Source organism: Helicoverpa armigera, chromosome 14 (assembly GCF_030705265.1).
Source record: "Helicoverpa armigera isolate CAAS_96S chromosome 14, ASM3070526v1, whole genome shotgun sequence".
Lineage (NCBI taxonomy): Eukaryota > Metazoa > Arthropoda > Insecta > Lepidoptera > Noctuidae > Helicoverpa > Helicoverpa armigera.
The window spans coordinates 11,642,640-11,663,346 of NC_087133.1; the positions used below are offsets into that span (position 1 = coordinate 11,642,640).

Genomic DNA, 20,707 nt, shown 5'->3' on the forward strand with positions numbered 1-20,707 from the left:
ATATTTTTTTAAGGCGCTAAGTTGAAGTGTAGGAATGTTGTTTTTCACTAGGCGTATGCGTTATGGTGCCTACGTTTATTTCTAGTTTCTTACTATAGTATTTTTACTACATATGGTTTATTGACGCTCTTGTAATTGATTTAAATAGCAAAATATTTATATTTAAATACTTATTTCTGAAACCACTGAAAAGTATAGGTAACTGAGAGTTGGAAGATTCAGTAATTGCTGTGCTTTTAGAAGGTATACCGGTAGGCATCCAAACTATATATCTTATTATGATCATAATAATCACGATATTGTTAGCTATTATCACATTTTGTATAAAGAAATTCCGCAAAGTGTGATAGTCGGAAATACATGCAGGGTTTTGCCTGAAAGTAAATAAAACAACATAAAACCATAATTTACATTTATTTTAAATAAAAAAGATTTCCGTAAAAAATGAGGTATAAACACACAATAGAATAACATAAAATAAGTATTTACACATTGTAACATAAGGATAGACTGCTTTGAAAAACAATGAAAACTCTAGGGAAAAAGTTAAAATCCACGAGTCTATGAAATCTTTTGCAGAAATATAACATTACGTAACGAATAGAAATTGCCTTATTCATTTGGTACCCAGGTAAGAAAACGACTTTAAAATAACCTACTAATATTATGAAGCTGAAAAAAGCTTGTTTCTTGGACTGTCTAATGTGTAACATTTAAGTGTAAAACCTTTTTAGATAAGGCCAGCATTTCCTGAAGTGAGTGATTAAAAACGATCATCATCATCCTCCGAGCCTTTTTCCCAACTATGCTGGGGTCGGCTTCCAGACTAATCGAATGTAGCTGGGTACCAGTGCTTTACAAGGAGCGACTGCCCTATCTGACCCCCTCAACCCAGTTACCCGGGCAACCCAGTACCCTTTGGTTAGACTGGTGTCAGACTACCAGTAACGACTGCCAAGGATGTTCAATGACAGCCGGGACAATTGAATAAAAAACAAACAAACTCTTTGTAATTGTAGTACCATAGATTATGTCTAGTTCAGTTGGCGGAATCTTGCTTTGACTAGTCCATTAAGCGCCTGAATAAAACTAAAAACATTGCAATCTGACGCGGTTTACAATTATTATGAAAACATTATACCTACGTGAAGTTTATACAATCGACATCGAATTCTTCAAGTAATGATACACCATTCAGATATTATGATAGCAACACATAATCTTGTTATAATGATAAATAATATAAGAAAAGTACAATTTTATTTAATTTATAAATGTTCAAGAAACTCGCTACAGATGAATGGAAAAGGTATAAAAACATACTTAAGATAATGTGGTCTCATCCGGTGCTTAAGAAAATATTTAATGACCAGCTTCCGCCAGCTGTTTTATCCACTTTGTGAAAAAGGACACACTACTTCGCTCACTAGGATAAAAACTAGCCTACCTAGATACGTGGGCCATCTATCAACTACTGCGGGAGTTACTCAAATCGCACCCGTAGTTGTTGATATTAGTGCCTTCAAATAAACTCTTTAGCTTTTTTATATTAGTAGGGATAGTTTTCAAGTCCTGGGTAGGTATGTGGTAGTTAGAACGGACAGTCAGACTGACTGATTTACAATATACACTAAAAACTCAAAAAACTGTCTAGTCGTATCTGCTTAAGCTTCGCAGTCTATCCTTCGTACTAAATTAGCGATGGGATCTTAAACGAATTAGATTGCTTTGACTACCCATACATGCACTTATATTCACTGGCAAGCTCTTAGCTATGTCTTATTTTCAATTAGAGTAAATCCTGGATCACTAAACAAGGGTCAAAAATTTGTGAGACTGACCCTCAGGCATATAGGGTACAGGGCAAGGAAACATTTTAATATAAATCTTTTGACTCTGACACTCATTAAAAACCTAAAAACTAAAATCAACAGTGGTAACTATGAGGAAAACGTCAGTATCACTAATTTTAATATTTCATAACAAAGGAGCAGGATACAAGAGAAAACTGAACAAATGTGGTGACTACATCAATATACGCCAGGTATTAATGGTAAACAATTGTATAGCAACAGTTGATCAACATTGTTGATGAGCAACGAGAATGTTGCATCGGCCGACAATTTGCGAGCAACTCTGCAACATATTGGTGGAACTGTTTTTTAAAAACAAAAGTTTACCATTTTTACGAGGTTTAAGGCAACTTTGGAGTCTGTATGACTACTGAAAAATTTCTACAACTCCAAAACCCAAGTTCTAGAATAAAATAAACGTCAGTTTTCTTGAAACTACTACGCATTTTTAAGCTTAACTTTGAGTTAACTGATGTTTTAAGAAAACTGGCGTTTACAGTAACCTCGGGCCTTAGACTGGCAAATCCTCTCTTACCATCATACAATTAAAGCTAGCTAATTAAACTATTCTAATCGGTCTTCTGCACATTGGCGCGGAACCCTAGCCGGTCATCGGCCGTGTAGTAGACGGAGCGTGTCTTGCCGTCAGAGTCTAGGAAGCTGTAGTACCCTCGCACGCTGCCACCGTCGCGGCTCTCCTGAACAGTCTTCGAGTCGCCTGTGGTCTTGTCCTGGAATTGAGAAGAGGTTTTGTTATTTGGTGTCTACCTTGTTGGTCTATTTGTCGATAGCGCTGCTGAGCACTTTGTGGGTTTTCGAAACTTTCGCAAAGCAGTCCGGAGCTGAAGGTGGTTGTATTACACCCCCGTGCCTGGCAGGGCACGTAAAGCCAGAATGCTACTCAGTAGCAGTCTTTACAATTCCACCTCAGAGGCCGTCATTTGGATTTGAGAAAACTCTAACACCTGGGCTTGCTAGGTGATTAAACTTAAGAAACCTAGTTAAAAGAGTTAGATACTGTTTTCATATTTAGGCTGGAATAGTAAATTGTCCTAAGGACTTTCATAATTTGTACATACTGGAATCTAAGGCATGGTAGTTTATTAATGGTCTTATACATATACTAGGTATCTGTGCTTTTATTATTTCTGAAGAATTAGATTGTTGCTTTGTTTGAACCAATCTCAAAAAGTATTGATCCAATTCTTCTTCTTTGTCGTTATCACTCTTGACAGAGTGGTCGTGGTCATCACTTCAGGTGTTGGTGGCAAGCTTTACAACCCGCCGCCACTCCTCTCTGATGGCCGCCTTCCTCGTGCATTCGTAGAGTGACGATGAGCCATTTTGATCCAATTAGCAAAAATATTTCTGTGTTACATAATTCTTTACGTGGGAAGGCTATAAATATGCGCGAAGAAGTTCCCAAGCAACCGCTAACGGAAACTAGTTTTATAATATAAATAAAGTACTTTATAGTAAAAACAATAAAGGACCCACGTGTGTTGATTGAAGTGGAGTCAATTGACGTACGTTTCCTGTGCCATTTGTTTTAGTTACATCGACATCAATGTATCTTTGTTCTATACAGTTTCTTTACATAAACGATAAAGAAAAGGTGTTTAATCTTTTCAGGTGTTTTGTAGGATTACTGTACCATCGGGCTATGAGAGTGAAGGAATAGCGAGTGCACCTGTGTCTGCGCAAAAGCTTGTGCACTATAATGTCCTGCGAAACTGGTTGATTTGCTTAGATAGAATTGCCGCCGATTACCTATGTCTTTAGTTTTGACTTTAACACAAATCATAAGTAGTAGTTATTACCTGAAGGTTCTCAAGCCATAAACCACAATTTTCACGTCAGTTAAACCTCTTACTTATAAAATACCAATGCGTTATTTGCAACTGACATTTACCTACATCGGAACAACCTTCCTATTGTTCTAACACATCAATTTGTTTACAAGATATTATTAAGTTCAGATTCGTGATACTATAGACTATAAAGTGCTTATTTGAGAACACAAGGAATGATAAATAGGAGCATTATTCAGGTAATCGTATCATTCAATCAGTAATAATAGGGTGTTAGATTAGCTTTACTGTTCAGGGTTTAATTGTAAATTGCAGTGTTTATGGCAATTCAAACATGTATTTAACTAACATTTATGGGATATTAAAAGTGTTTGCTTTACTTTAGCATATTTTCTTCTTCCATACTCTTCCATCTGCCTTCATCTCACACACAAGGAACGTTCTTTCTTCTTGTGAAGATTGGCCTTTTTGGGGGCTGTCTTTTGTAAATTTCTGACATTCGAAAAGTGCTGTCTTGCAGCCTAATTTGGATTCCTAAACGTATTGGTTTTCATCCAATCCATCCATCGCTCTTTAGAGTCCCCTTCATCCACGATTATTTGACACAAATTATATTTTTTTATTTGGCATATTTTGTTAAAGTATTAGCTTCTTTCGAAATAGCTGGAAACCCCTTTCATTCATTTACAAGGAACCTGATGAAGAACAAAAAAATCGTGCCACCTTGGAAAAATAAATACTTATGCAAATTAATTTCCTAGATAACATTCCAATTACACACTATCAAGTAGACCCGTCAATCACTCGAGATCAAGTCATTAATATATAGGTTACACTTCCTTTGTTTTAGATCTCAAATATCTTCTAAATGAAGGCGTGGCAAATTCAAGGTAATGTCTTAGTAAAGAGTACCATTTCATTTAACAGGCTTAACTAAATCTATTGAAAAGGTTATCCTATATAATCCGTTCTTTATTTTCATGTCACGATGTTACCTTTTAAATAATAAATAGGTAGTCTAAATCTGCAGTCACGGAACCTGGCAATACTTTTTTGACAATATAATGACTATGTAATATATCCTGAGCACCGAAAAAGGTACCTAACTTTGAAAGGTCTGCCAAATTCCTAAAATGTAAGAACCCTTGTGAGAATTGCCAGAAACACAAAACTGCTTTGGTATTTAATTCTAAGGGGTCAATAAAGCAGTCAGTGTGTGGCTAGGGAATAAAAAAAATAGAAGAGCTTTTGCGAAAATCCTGCTAAGCGATGTCGGCCCAGGAGAAGAGAGCTGTTTCACATTGACTTCTCTCCCATTGGCCATCTCAGGCGAGCGGATTATGTAACCAAATGTACCAGCCTTACTGCATATAGTTAAATTTTTGGTTGCATTTAAAATTCTCGAGTGTCCTTTATTATTAAGTAAAACAAACAATTGAATAAAACGGCGGCCATCGCCCATTTAAATAATTACAATTCGACTGTCAATGGCACGCTATGATATGATAATTGTTTAAAAAACCATTACAATTTGTTCTAATTATAGTGTGGTTCTAAAAATCGTAATTAAATTTCCTTTCTGAAGGTTTTGCAAATCTCTGTTTTGGGCACATCAAATTAAACCTTAACTTCATAGGAATACGTTTGATTTTAGATCGAGTTGCAAGCACCACTAACACAAAATTTACTGCAATTGAAAATATACTTTGTTCTAAAGTTATAAGGTCTATTTTCGAATACTGAAGTTTCACAGTGTGACGGAAGGTACAAGGCTACAAGTTAAAAGTAAGTTCGAATGCGTATACGCATTCACGTGTGTATACCCGACTGACGAAGGTCAAGTGCGTTTGCTACAAAATACTTGGGTGTAGGTAATGGTTCAGAGTTCCTTATGTTCTATTTTTTGCACAACTTCGATTATATTTTATTATATCCTTGATCAGATTAGTAGTATTAATTATTATGCATTTTTTTCTTAAGGTATTTGTCGGTTGTTTGCTTTTTATAGCCTTTACAATCTACTTACATTCTTTCGAGGTATTTTAATTGCTTCTTAGTACTTTATGTTTATGTATTTAGGTACTGGTAATTACCCTTTCAAATAATTGTTGTAATGCAATGTGCAATAGCGTGGTGTATCCCGTTAATGGATTGAATTGTGTAACTTTGTTATACCTACTACTTATTTAAATTTAATAAGAGATAACATAGAAGATTTCTGAATTTTTATAAAAAAAAATACAATTTGTTTATATTTTTTTCTCATTCAGGTCATCCAAAAATAAAATTTCCACACAAGCACATAATTTACCATAATATCCGCAATACGTATCGATTTAATTATAATTTTCTTGACGACATTAATTTCACATGAACTCCTTGGTCAGTCAGTCAGTCATTGCACGCGTAACCTTACGACAGTCGGGTATACCCATTGCGTAACCGCCACACCTTACTTCCTAAAGGCAATTAAATCCGACGACATTTTTATTGTACCACATACATTGACGCTAATGTATAGAGAAGGAGTTTAGGTACCAGTGTTAAAGCAGCAATGTATGCTGTGAGATTTTAAGCTAACGTGTTTGTAAATTAGATTGGTGATGAATGAAGCCTACTTGTTTTCTAGGCCTAGTTTTTTCTTACATAAATCTCATGCATATGCATTCTCTTTATTGGTTGTTTGGAAATTGAAAGCAGGTACGCATTCCGTAGATATTAATTTGTTTGCTTGTGTGTCAAATAAATTAGGTAATTAATTAATTAACTTTGCAAATTGGTAACTAGTTCATTGCCAAAATGAACGGCCAAGTGTAAATTATTTGAAAAAATTGATGATCCAAATGCTATTATCATACTTATTTCATGGATATTAAGTATTTAATATAATTAAACGGCATTTATTTTAGTAGCGAATAAATTATGCAATTTACTTTTATTATGATCATAGATTACCATTATAAAATATCTATTAATAGTATTCACAGCGGCTACCAGAGAAAGTATAATAATCTAGAATGCGGTTCGTGTCGCTAGAAAGTGCAATAACATTGTCATTTGTCTGTCACACTGTGCGCTAGTTGAGTAAACCCATTGTATGGTAAACTAGCTCTTATGTAAACAACGAAATGAGACTATTTGTCTCAGATATGTGTAGCAAAACATTGTAGAATCAAGGTAAGTGTGTCATCACTTTTCGTTTTTTTGTGGTATCTTTTGATGATTTTTTGTTGCATTGGTATGTAAAAGTGACTCTACCAATGTACTGGGCAAAAGTAACTTCTATTCTTCAATATCATCGATAGAATTTTAGCAATAGAATGCAGCTTTGCGAAGGTACGGTTACGTTAGAGAACAGTTGTAGAAAGAAACATTTTGACATCACATCAAAGTAACAATAACAGCCATAAAGCCAATAGCAATTAGCAGTACAAAAAAAAAACATAGTAAAAGTAACGCGTAACAAAATGTCGTACGCGGATGCATACGCTTACAAGCAAATTAGTTTCATTCTGTCACACTCCGGAAAAAAAGTTGAACGACCAACCAATGAGCTAATTGTATGGAAATACCGGTCAGTTTATATAAGAAGTCAGTTAAAAAGGTACAAGGCGACAAGTTCCGTATTGGCTTCAATGATTGTTAATTTATTCGTTGTGATTGAGATTCAGGTAACTTTCATCTATAAATATGAAGCTTATTAAAAACAGTAAGTAATAGATACTGATAGATATAGTGGAAAGAGACGACCAAAGAAACGATGGATGGATTGTGTAAAAGTCGACATGGCTAGAAAGATTTAGAGGTAGGCGAAGGTTGCTTGTTATCCCACAAGCAACCTTCTTGCTGTGCCAACCCTAAAGAACATTAACATAAGGGCAAGACGATGATGATGATGAAGTAATACAGCTACTGGTGTGGAGTGGGAAAAATAAAAACTAGATTTAGCTGGAGTCACAGGTTCTGTATGTAATGAAGTGTAAATGCCGATTTTACATGCTTTCATCTCTTAACCAAAGATAGTCCTACCTCCACACTCAGAGACATTTAATGATTACTTACGTCACTCCTTAGTGACGGAATGTACAAATCCTTCTCTAAGGAATGGCTTAAGTAACCATTAAATGTCTCTGAGTGGGGAGGTCAGTGTCAAAACCAGTGGGTGTTTCTCTATCAATGCGAACTTGACAATGATTGCAAAAGCTATAATTATAAACTAAATCAAGATTAATGTATACTAAAAACCTTGCTAGAGATATCATAATTACAAGGTATGTAATACAATTTGCACATAAATTATCATATTAGACAATGGTTTAAAGTCAGTTGTTCAACAAAACGCCTATTCATTTCACGGACAACTTCTTGGCTTGAGGCTACTCAGATAATAATGGTATGCCCAACAAACTAACGATCATTAGAATGTATTCAAATTATATCGGATTCGATATGATTTATTATGGCTGGAGCATGATTGTCTGGTAGCTATGATAGTGAGGATTAGGTAGGTACAGTTTTCAAGGGCAGCTCGGAATTAAATTCCGAGCATACGTATGTAGTATGTACATGCATGTGGTTTCCAGAAATGGTTTCTGAGCAGCGACTCATACAATGTTCCGTGACGAAAATATTGGTTGAGAACTGAATGGACATAAAAATGTGGAGTTTCAATCCAAATGGTGAACCTTGCCTCATACATCGAGAGTGTAGCATGGGTTTGAGGAGTCTGGTTTAAAACCCCATGTCAATAGGGCAGCTATAACGTCATCCTCGGTATAGTTGCTGTCAGGGTGCATTTCAGAGGTATCCTGGCTGATAATTGACAGTCCAGTTAAAATTTATAGGAAAGAATATGTACACTTGGTATAAGTAGGGAAAAGCGGGAAGCGACCAAGCCAAGCAACATAAAAGATACAAAAGATTAGTTCCCGCAATTATACAAATTAATTATACTTACAACAAACAATTAATAAGGGCAGGGACATTACAAAATTACGATACCTACAGATTTTCCTCTGGGCCATCACGACAGACGCCATTCAGTTTGGACATACCACCTTAATCTTTGCACGACTGACCCCGACCTGTTCACGGCACGCCAAATTGTCGTGTCGATCACAGTTATTGTTATTGCTTTCAACAGACACGAGACAAGTCTTTGAGACAAGTCTATTACATTCTTTGTGTTATACTGTGTTAGAAATAGCCTGGGGTGACAAAGTTTGTTATAAGCTTGCAGTGTACTCTTTGCTTAGAAAAAAGTGTGGTTTTATCTAACGTTTATTGATATTGTAAATGTAAAGTTATGGCATAGATAGAAAGGTAAGATAAAGTAGAAGGTATCCCCTAAGATGAGCATATGCCCACAGTCACCGCACTGGGCATAGGAATCGGTGAGTGCAGTGTTAGATATTTTTAGCTTCGGAGATGCTGCTTGGTATTGATACCCAAAATAAGACATTATACCTAACTATAGCAAATACGTATCATTATCGTGATTTCTATCTATAAGTTCCTGTACAGAGCAATATCTCTACTTACTGACATTATGATTTTAGGGACCAGATCTAAAAAATATTGCCTTGAACTTCTCACGACCACGGCATGAGGTAGTTGTCAAGACGCATTGAGATTGAAATGTCTGTCATTATTATAATAAAGCTTGTTGTCTATTTTAATTCAGTAGGTACAGTACTTGAACTTGACATTTTGCAATATAAAATTATTTCGGAGTGCTCTGAACAGACGGCGTTGTTCATTCATTTTGCATTCTACTTTGCTCAATATAGAAACATGGACTCATACAGATTTTTTGTTCACTTTAATAACTTATAACTATGGGCCCTGGTTGGGTCACCTAATCTCATTCTTGTGATGTCGGATTGCCGTCCCTTTGGGCTATGAGAGTGAGGGAGTAGAGAGTGCACCTGTGTCTGCCCAAATGCATGTGTACTATACTATTCTTGCGTAGCTGACTTTTCTCAATAGCACAGAGACTTTTTATTTTAAAAAGTGGCCAATCAGATGTATCGATTGATGTTCAACTGTTCTAGCCCTTTCGACAATTTGGCAACTTATAAATAAACAAATGAAGCATACTTCCAGGAAAAATTTCCAAACACCTAGCTGGCACTGTGAACTGACCAGCTAATGGAAAGCTATCGTCACGCCCCGGTGCCGCTTGCATTGTTAATATGTACTTCAAGTATTCCTTAGTACTGGGCATTGCGTAAATACCGGTTATGTTGCCAAATTATAAGTGTGAGTTAAAAGTGGAGTACTTAGTTGTGACGCTTATGCGTCCATCATTTTGCCGTGAATGCTTATATGTAGTTAAGTTGGCATTGTATGATTTTTTTTCAATGAATCAAACTATTATGTGATGCTACATCAATATGTATATCGTGGCATAGTCCTGAAGTCATCGGGTTTACAAAGTGTTACACAACGTCCGCGTATGACCCAAAAAAAGCCTATCAAACAAGATATTTTCGCGTACAAAGATCGCAGTGAGATTGAACTGAGAAATAAGGCCACTGTCGCAACCCACGTGGCAACCAGTCACAACCACTTTCTTATTCTCAATGAAGACTTGCAGTTTTACGGATTCGTTGAGAAATTGCCATACGCAACCTAAAGCTTGAAAAAGAAGCCTACTTTTAATGTGTCACACCTAGTTTAATTATGTTAAGGTGTTGGTAGCCGGGCTTGTCTCCCAGTGGAGAACCCAAGGCGAACGTCACGGCTGGGACAGGCCCCAGAAGAAATAGCGAGATATTCTAAACACGATAGGTGCCCGTGGCTGGTATTTCATTTGAATTTCGGGAGGTGTAGGACAAAATAGAAAGGGTGTAGGACAAAGGTCCAGCAACGAGACAGAACAGAAAATAATGGTATTTTTTCCAGTAACTTCACAAGCAATCCTAAGCACGTTATCGGCAATCAATGACAAAAAGAAAACTTTTACAAATCACTAACTCACTACTACGGCATGCGTATTTACTCGACTGTTGTGCAAACACTCACAAGTGTTATGCAATTTAAAAACAATAGAAATAAATGAGTAAATGTCACTGAGCGTTAGTATGCTGCAGCTTATATCATGTGTATGCTCATGGCTTAAGAATCTCTTATTACCGATACATAGCAGTTCTACGCAAACAAGCAAAACTTATTCATTTAAGAAAATAGTATTTTTGTCATTAATTTAGTTTGCTCGACAAGAAGCTAGCGATTGCAAGAACAAGTTGCGACTTATAAACGTTATAGTATCGTTCCGTTTGGTAGAGAAATCGCTCTCTCGTTGTGGTGATAAAATAAATAGAGGTAGTTTCCTTTCGTGTCATTATGATAATGTTTAGGAAGTGATATGACTAGAAAAGCTCCTTTAATTTCGTCTAAATCCAAACTGAAGTCGATCTATCAAATGAATTAATTAAGTACAATAATTCACTTACATGTACTCCATACGAAAATGTGTACTTAGGATGAGCATCAAATATTTCTTGCTTCTTCTCAGGTTTATTATTGTCCCTGGTGTAATGTGCCAAGCTCAAAGGACTGCCTTTCACCGTGTGTAGCTTATGGAACCCGAACGGCTCCACCTTCTCAGCTTGATAATTCAAAATATTGCCATCAGCTGCCCCTTTGGGTAATTTCGTATTAAGTATACTTTCTTCAGGAAAATAAATTTTGTTCGCATGTAAGTTATATGGATCTGTTTCATGACTCACAGGTCGGAACTGTGGTTTCGTGAAGTCATTGAAGTGGCTGTTCTTGTGGAATAGCTTGCCTACTGATGCTGGAGTGGCGTAGTTCTGGGCTTTGGTTAGTTTATTGATAGCTTTCATTCTTTCATGTTCTGGGAGCTTAGTGTCTGGGTCATCTAAGTATGCAATTAGTGCGTCTTCTAAGGTTTTGTATGTATGGTAGGCGTATTCAGGCTGCTTAGCTCCCGGTCCTGTATCGTCATACTTGTTCTCGAGTGCGAATTTCAATTGCGACTCGGATGCTATTTGCCCTTTTGTGTATTTCGGTCGATATTGTGACATCCATTCTCTCCGGGATGTTACTGATGACAAGACGAATAGGAGGGGTACCTGTGGAAAGAAAAAAATAGTTATTTATATTACTAAAATATATTTTATCTTTTGCTACACCGGTAATAAATTGAGTTAATTTAATTTATGGACTAAATAAAAATTGCAGTGTCTTGCTTTAAATCTTGCAAGGCCTGTCACTTCTTATCTCTAAGATCTTGCAAAATTAACGCACATTTTCGCACACAACATGATATTGTTTTTGTAACATCGTTATAGGATTCACACCATTGTTGGTCAAGGTTCTTATTTTTGCAGATGTCCTTAAAATTAGCATAGATGTACTCTTTTAGTAATCGTAATTGCTAATCTTACTACGAGACTCTTTGTTTAATTATTCACTTCACTGTCTTCAATCGAATTTAATAGGAGATACATTAAAAAATGGAAAAGCAGCAAAGGATACTTATGTCGTTTTCAGAACCATGCGTGAAGTAATTCTAGTGACCTAGGACTAACTTAGGACCCCTGAAGAAGCTAGAACTTAAGTAAAATCGAGGAAAATGATTTGTTAATTATTGATTGATTGAAGATTTAATTAAGCCAGTCATACGTCGACCGACTTTTAACCAGTTTCCGCTTATTGGACGAAAGAACGCGTAACAACTGTGTTGTTATTTTCGAAACCGGTATCTTTATTCTTTGCTATATGGAGCAGTTAATATTGCGTGGTGGTTAGGTAACCTTAACCAAGTGTGTGTGGTCAATTAGCATTTCTTTGAAGAAAGTTATTTTGTGGAGTTATGTCTTGTATTTGAGAAGCGATTTTCAGCGACTATTGGATCTTTATCATAATTTTTTTTTTTTTTTTTACTGAAATTCCAATTATTATAATTCTTGTAGAAGAGACAAAACTGAATAAAAAAGTGAGTGAATGATTTCCTAACGCGCTAAGTAAAGTTTTTTAATATTTTCTTATAAACTTTGTAGCTGTTTATAAATATCGTTATACTACTTATGAAAGTTTCCTCTATACATTGTTTGTTGTGTTATGAAAACGAGAACACAATAATGAATATTGCTCAATGTGCACACAATAATAATTGTAAACAACTTTAGCGATGTTACCGTAATTTTTTTTAGTTTAGAGCATTATAGATCTAAATCTTCTTTTCTTCCAACATTTTAGTTTGTGACTAATTTATTTCTTTTGGTAAAATATAAAAGAAAGTGTCGACACTGGTTGCAAGATTGTCTTGCACAAATAAAAGTTACTTTTATGAGTATAAATTAGAAAATACGTGAAGTGAATAGATATAAATGTCAAAGTTGTTTACCCAAGTTATTTTCCACTTTGTTGAGTCTATGAAGTAGCATCTTATCCTCATCATAATTATTAAACCATAAAGGTGTTTGAAAGCAATTGCAGCATTCCCAACTCTAATATTAACGAGTAACGATACATTGTTTGAAGTTGAATAGCGTATTGTTCAGCAATTTCTGAGGTTTCTCCACAAACGATTTATTGCAGGAACTTAGCCGTAACAAGGGAAATGGGCGGAATTTTTAATTAGTTCGCACAAGGTAAGCAAGGTCGAGAGTTTGAAATTCCCTCTTGTAATAACGGTGTACATTTTCTGAAGAAAGTGGTCCAAAATTAATATTGCATAAAGTTGATTTATTAAAATAAACGCAGTAAAGTTAAGTTACAGTTGTAGTTTTACACAAAGTATTTAATCTGCAAGAGAATGCACATTTCTTAATGTTTGCAACTCGTAGGTAATAAAGGTTTCAATTGTGTTTGTTAATTCGATAAATCACCGACATAAGAGAATATTTTTTTTTCGTTTCGTTTGTCGTTTTAGTGCTTACTTAATTTTCTTCTTAACTCGTATAACAAGCTAATAATTATTATAAAATTATTAATTAAACAGTAAATGATTGACGTGATAGTAAGCAAGGCAGTCTTGTTTGTTGCATAGGTAGTATTCGCGCGAGCCGTTGCGCACGAGTTGCGTGCGACATCGGTCATCGTCGGCTTATCTAGAGGAGGTATGATAGATCTGTGGTTTTGACAGCCCTTTTTTTGACAAGAGGTCATAAAATTGTCTATAGTTTTTTAAAGAGATTAAAAAGTTAACAGTACTAAGTTAATTTACGGTGAGATGCACCATTTAACTAAGTGGGACGATAATCGTAGGTACTATTTTTAGTTGTAATTGCCGATTTGACCAATAGAAGGCAATTTCAAGGCTGCGTATTTCAACATTAATTCATCCTCAATAAGGTAAATAAATAATTAGGTATAAGAAGGAGTTAAAAGCATATTTTTCTCTATATTTTAAGTTTCGAGTTTAAGATTTATTGTGGTGCAAAATATAGAGATCTTTCTGCTCAACCAATTAATTAATTAATAAGCTAACATATTGTCGATACTCCACTAAAATTTTTTTGGTTTAGATATTGAAGTTTTTTTCTTAAGTGTTTCGCAAATAATTGCACATTTTCTCAGCCTCTTTGATCCTATACCTATTGAATTTGATATCGCTACTTAGGTATATTATGATTATGAGAATCAACGAGGTTGGTTTTTATTGAATTAAGGTCGTGGGTATTAGTTTAGATTGACGTTAATTATACGATAATTTGGAACAATGGATATACTTACGTGTGAAATTAGTAAAATAGAACAAATATAAGTTCAATAAAAAAATATTTAATCTTCTGAATATTGCCTCGGTCGTCTTTATAAAACTCATTTAGGACCAGTTTTTATTGAAAATATGAGTACCTACGTAACTACATTATTTATTACGTATTTCATTATCTAATTTTGGTAATTACAGTACAAACATTTTTATGTAGATAATGCTTTGGATTGATTGATTGATTAGGTAGCTAACAGGTTATTATGTTTAGCGTTAATTATTGTTTATTTGCAACCTTAATTGCCTGTAGTTGATTAGTAATGTAGTGTGCGTGCTGAAATCCTACCCTCGACCCAATATTTGGATATTATGCGTAAGTAATTTGTTTAAATGTATCCGACCATTTACGTTAATTCCAGAACTTTTCAGTCATCATTATAACATTTTCATTATGTAACTGCTACAAACACTATGGTCCGTGACGACTGATTAGGTAAACTGTGCAGGAATCAGTCCTGCAACTTGCATAGAAGCCTTAATAAGGCAGTGAGCAGTTCTCATAGCACAGTTTGATACTTATGTTAAGAAAGCGTGGAATAAGTTTCTTAAAGATTTGAAAGCTTTTAAATCTACAGAAACGTTTCCCCTTTTTTTCCATGAGACCCATTCGTACCTAAGCATCGCGCCCGCAACTTTTTACATGTCATAAGAAACTGTGATAGATCTGTATGAAATAAAACCTTCGAGTTAAAGCTGCCGATTTTTCCCAAATCAATTCAAAATCTGATGTATAAAAATACGCATTCATGTTTACTTGAAATCCTTATAAGCACGCAAGCAGGAGGTCACTATATGACAACTTTATCATAATGATTTCCCGGTCGAATTGTTTTTGGCAACCGGATTGCCTTTGCGAACATCGCGGAATGTATTGAAACTGAATGGTTATGTATTTTTACTGCTATATGGGGGACGACCAGGTTGTTATGTAATCGGTGGATATGGATCAAGGTGTGAGATGGTTGGTGGAAACTTTTGTGTACAAAAGATGGACAGATGTTTCTGCAAAGTATTTGGTTGCATTGCGTATGAGATACGTTTGTAAAGCACTAGGAATGATCCAAAAGTAATGCTGCGAACCAGAAAGTTCATGGCATAATACCTATGTATAAAAAGGAACTTTGGAACGATTTGTTTACTTTAAGGGTTTCATAACTGAAAACCTTTATATCATTGGTCCGTTTTGTCATTCATTGTATTTAAATAAAAAGAAAATGGTTTATACTATTGGATCCTTAGTATCCAGGTAAATCCACAAAACTTTCGGTTGTTTTCTCCACATAGAAGCCATAGCGGTCAAGCGCGAATGGTAACAATGTGGCTCAAGGTATAAAATGTCTTGTGATTGCCCTACTTACCACCACAATCATACCATTGAAGAGTATTGTTTTCGATTCAATTATAATATTTTTGGTTAACCTTCATATCGAAATTTTGGATTTCTGTTATTACTCATACTGTTATATTAATGTAAAACACAAAAGAAAAATAAGAATCATGTTTTATAATTTTGTTGCAGGAGATTTCTGAAAAGTCCCGGTGAGTTCAGTCTTTGAATTTAAGTACCTACCTATACTGTTTCTTTTTTGCATCTTTAATATTTTGCTAATTAAGTTAATTAGGTTTTTCATCTCCCCATATGTGTGTCATAGAACCCGGAAAATAAAATAAAATTTTTTGGGATCCCAAATTTAAGAGGGATGAACTCCGGCTTTTTACGTGAACTGCTTTAGTAATATACATACATATCTATATTGAAGTTGGGAATTTTAATGGTTGCATGCATACCTTCCAGACTTGGAGTGTGGCTAAGTTGAATCTACATATATGAGCTTATTGTAAAATTAAACCATCAACATAATTATTCAAATTTTTCAAGCAGGACAGAGCATAACATTTTCACCTTTTACATAATAAAAGAAAATAAGTGTCCAACCCAGTAAAATATTCAAAAATCTCACCAAGTATCGCAACATATTAACTCCAATAAGACTACCTAAATTAGAAACACAAACCACAATCACTTAAAAGTTAAGTATAATAAGTTATTCCACATTTCAAACTTATCGATATTAATCACGATCGATTGTTCTAAAATCGAGTGGTTTAGCACGCGAGCGGCTAGCGCGGGCGCAGAATGCTGAATGACCACAATCAACGACTCATGCGCATATCATTGCGATGATTTTTAACTACTTCATTCTTATTAAGTGATTGTGTTACAGATTTTTCTCACATAACATTAGATCATGTCATGTTTTCCGGACGGTGTAAGTAGACGTTTATCTATGCATGTTATTTTATATCTTATCTACTAAACGGTCTGTATATAAGTGATCTTGCACAAAGAAAGTAGTGTCTAGCACAACCGCAATGTCTGGATGACAGTAATGCAATGTTATGTTATGATGAGGAACAAAAGACTAACCTTTTCATTATGTTCCCAACTATTGATAAATGAATGAAGGACGGGCAGTTTTCCTCCCACAAATGTTGGTTTGGATCATTTCCTAGATAGCCTAAATGTATGATAATTTATTTTATCAGCATTTTCTTGAGCAAGCCGATGAAATGCAAGCCTAGCTATTAGATAATGTCGAAACTTGCAAATTAATGGTTCGACGTATTGACACTTGTGGAATTTAAAGTAGTGGAATCAAGAGCAAGTAGTTTGATGATTTGGAAACGATGTCTCGAGCGAGAGATAATGATTCTAATGTTTATTGGGCAGATTCAAGGTAGGTACCTAATCAAAAGTTGACCTTATTTAGAGGAAAGAAACCTACGCATGTAGGTTTAGGACCTCAATAGGTCATTCATCTATATAAAGAATTTTACCCTAAAAACGTTGCACTGATGAAATTGCTTAAGTAACTAAAAACACATAATGGACTTTGATACAAAATTACACAAAAAATATAAAATTGATAATTCAAGTTTTATTTAATCTAAAAAACAATTGCTCTGGTTCCGCATGGTTGGTCCCCCATCCGATCATTCTCCTCAATGAAATTGCTTCACACCTGATTCTTGCTAAATGGAATTAAAATCTATTGTCTTCACCATGGTGTTAGATTACAATCTCTATTATAAAGGCCATTGGGTTGTATATCGTTTGACATTTCAGATTATTTGGAACATGACTGACTTGACCATAACCTTGGATTATTTGGTGATTGATTTCTGTATCCGCTTATGGTTTTCGAGTTTATTGTTTCCGTGTAAGTTTATTGTTCTGATTTATAGCGTTTCTTTGCCACGAGGTACCACTTGTAAGTGTTAACTTCATGCACCATGCCAGCATATTAGCGTCCATTGCTGAACGTTCTTAGACCCTAATGATTGCCAACCATTCGGTCATAGGCAGCCCAAATCCATCCACTGCCACCATCTTCAAATTATACTATTTTATTGCCTATAGGTTAACCGTGCACTAGGACTTTCTATAGAAATGCCTTATTTACTGTGGTAATATGATAAGTGTCAAGACACTAGATTGTTCAAAAAAATCTAGGTATAGATAGTATGAAGAAAGAGCCATAATGACCTAGTGGCACATGGTCAAGCCACGGGTTATTAATCAAAAAGCCTCCGGTAATTTTCTTCATTCGAAGGTTTGCAGGCCTACCTGCCCATTGGGTATTGCGGTTAGCAAATATTTATATGGTTATAAATTAATCGACTACCACTATTGTGATAAGGTGGATGAATTAATTGAAGAAATTTGGATTGAGGTTGGTTGATGTGCTTTTAGTGCATGTTAGCTCGCTTAATTCTTAATTAATTCGGCAAGGAATTTCAATCCAAAGAATGCAGTATTCATTGACCATAGCCATGTCTATAGGCATTATTTATGCGTTAATTTTCCTTCAACAATATCATTAATTTCTTCCGTAGTTGTTAGCCTTCACATAGTTTAACTCTGTTACTTTATTAGATCTTATTGTTACACCCACTATTATTTGCACCAATTAATTTGTTATTATTGTTTTGAATTAGGTAGCATTTTGGTTTCCATGCAATAGATACTCAATAAACAATGATGTGGTGGTTCGGTGCCATATGTATGAGTAGTGAGTACCTATGATAAAGCCACGATACTTATATAATTAGGCACTGGATATGGCACTGGAAAACTCTTTAGTTTCTCTTTTCTTTAACTATTTAATAACATATATTGATATATTGATGATACATGAACAAATGACGGATATTGAAATAATAACATTCATAGGGCATAACATTTATAGCTTCAGACTTTCTCCCAAGCATTAGGTATTTCATTGATGAAAAAACGTCATAATGTTTCCCACACAATCTCTGCAGCCTCTTAATGCTTTTATCAACATAATATATGTCACAATCAGATCGTTTATATAAATTCAATTAAGTATTATACTGTTATCCAATGAAGTGTTTAAACTTGATTAAGCATAACAAAGCGATCTTGTCTTTTATCTTTATAAAGTAAACTAAGATGTACCGCACTTAGGTACTCTTATATTTAAGTTTATCTTTCACTTTGTACCTGTTTCCTGTCACACGGTTTTACTAGTAGGTATTATCATCCTTTGTCCTTTCTTAGGCATATGAAGGCACAGAACCTTAAAATACAAAACAAATTGATATACCATTATATAATAAAGTATATTCATAGTAAAGTACTTAACAGAAAAGTAAGTTTAAACACGTCTTCTTTTCACTGGAAAGTTTATGCTAATCCTTGCATAACACTTACCTTCATAGGTAGTGAAAAGCACTAAGGGTCATCGGAAAGGTTCCTACTTTATTGCATTGCTGTCCTGTCTTAGTGTCTAAGGCCACCATTGATGTAGATGTAATTTGCCGTACGACCTTACACCATTATTTTAGCAGATGTTCTTTACAAACTTTTATTTACTAAACATAAGTGCATATGGAATCTCCTTCAAAACAAAAATGGGTTAGATACTTTACTTATTTTACTGATATTTATTCAGTCTACCAGAATCTTTAACGCCGTCGAAAACTAAGAATGCAAGCAATCTCAATACTTGAATGTTATCAAAAGCTTGCAGAACTCACGGGGTGTGTATAACAAAAATATCTCGAAAGAATGTCTCATTTTGGGGGAAAATCGTCTAATTTTATCGGTAGCCCCGCCGGGGGGAGGGGGTAGTCCGATCCATCACGGCCCCTGTCACATGCCATTAGCAAGGCCTATGGGGTACGGCTGTGAGAAAGTACCTACAGAAAATATTTCTTTGGCAAAAATGTGGGATCATGTTTTGTATGGAAATTGCTGTCAGTGGTTTTTAACAGTTTTCATTACCGCATAAGTGTATATTTTCCGAATAATTAGGTACCTAAACATGGTTAAATCAATATATATTTTTTGAATTTTCGGAAAATAAAAGAAGCCTTGATAATTGCCATAGTGTACCTACTATCGTAGCACCTAAGTATTACGTAGCAGGTATTAGTATTTCTCTATTTCCCTAGAACTTGTTGAGTTACTGCATATAATTATTTTAAATACTAATCGACCAGTTATTTCTTATGAAAGAGATACTAACAGCATGTTTATTTGACAACATATTTGCGCAATTTGCAATATTTAAGTGTAAACTGTCATTGATAAACGTTTTGATTTTCATAAATTATAATAGGTGATATAGATCTAGGTACATAAGTAGGTACCTATTGAGAAATTTGAAATTAGCAACTTACCTACTTCTCGATTTATATCTTAAGCACTTACTTACTTAGTTATCGATAATCACGATAACCACTACAATCGATACATTTTTATTCGAACGTACTTTACCTTCCCACTGACTTGATATTTTAAAAGAAAGTTTTTATTAAGTCACACTTAAAAAAAAACAAAACAATAAAATGAAGACCAAATAAAATACAAAGTATTCAATTATACTTTTTTACTTTATAGTTAACGCTACATAACTTTCTTAATAAATGCAGTAAAACAGCAAGTTTCGTTCCGGCACTTTCTTTCGGCCGTGCGCTCTCGCAAATATACGCGTAAACACGAATATCTCCATCCGACTCGGTCTTAGCCAGACGCACGTAGGTACCTTATGTATATGGTATTTTTATGTATAAATAGGCACCTAAAGTTGTATTTACTTAGAAAGACGTAGTTGTTGGTAGTATTTTGGAAAAAGGCTTCTTGGTAGTTGGGTAAAAAGGGTTGTAAGGAAAATGTTAAAAATTAATAATTACTTACCTTCCCTTTTGTATGTCTGTATACTCCGCTATTTGGTGAAATACCTATACTACTCCATCTTTAGGTTGTA

At 34.9% G+C, this 20,707-nt stretch overlaps 1 protein-coding gene across 1 annotated transcript; it reads right to left on the bottom strand.

Moving 5' to 3' along the window:
• Positions 1–879: 879 nt before the first annotated feature.
• On the bottom strand, positions 880–16,583 carry LOC110375093 (uncharacterized). The gene is made up of 3 exons (XM_021333070.3): positions 16,373–16,583; positions 11,122–11,763; positions 880–2,584 (listed from the first exon to the last, which is right to left on the bottom strand). Exons 1-3 carry the CDS (start codon positions 16,385–16,387, stop codon positions 2,423–2,425), a joined length of 819 nt encoding a protein of 272 aa, XP_021188745.3. The 5' UTR covers positions 16,388–16,583; the 3' UTR covers positions 880–2,422.
• Positions 16,584–20,707: the final 4,124 nt, after the last annotated feature.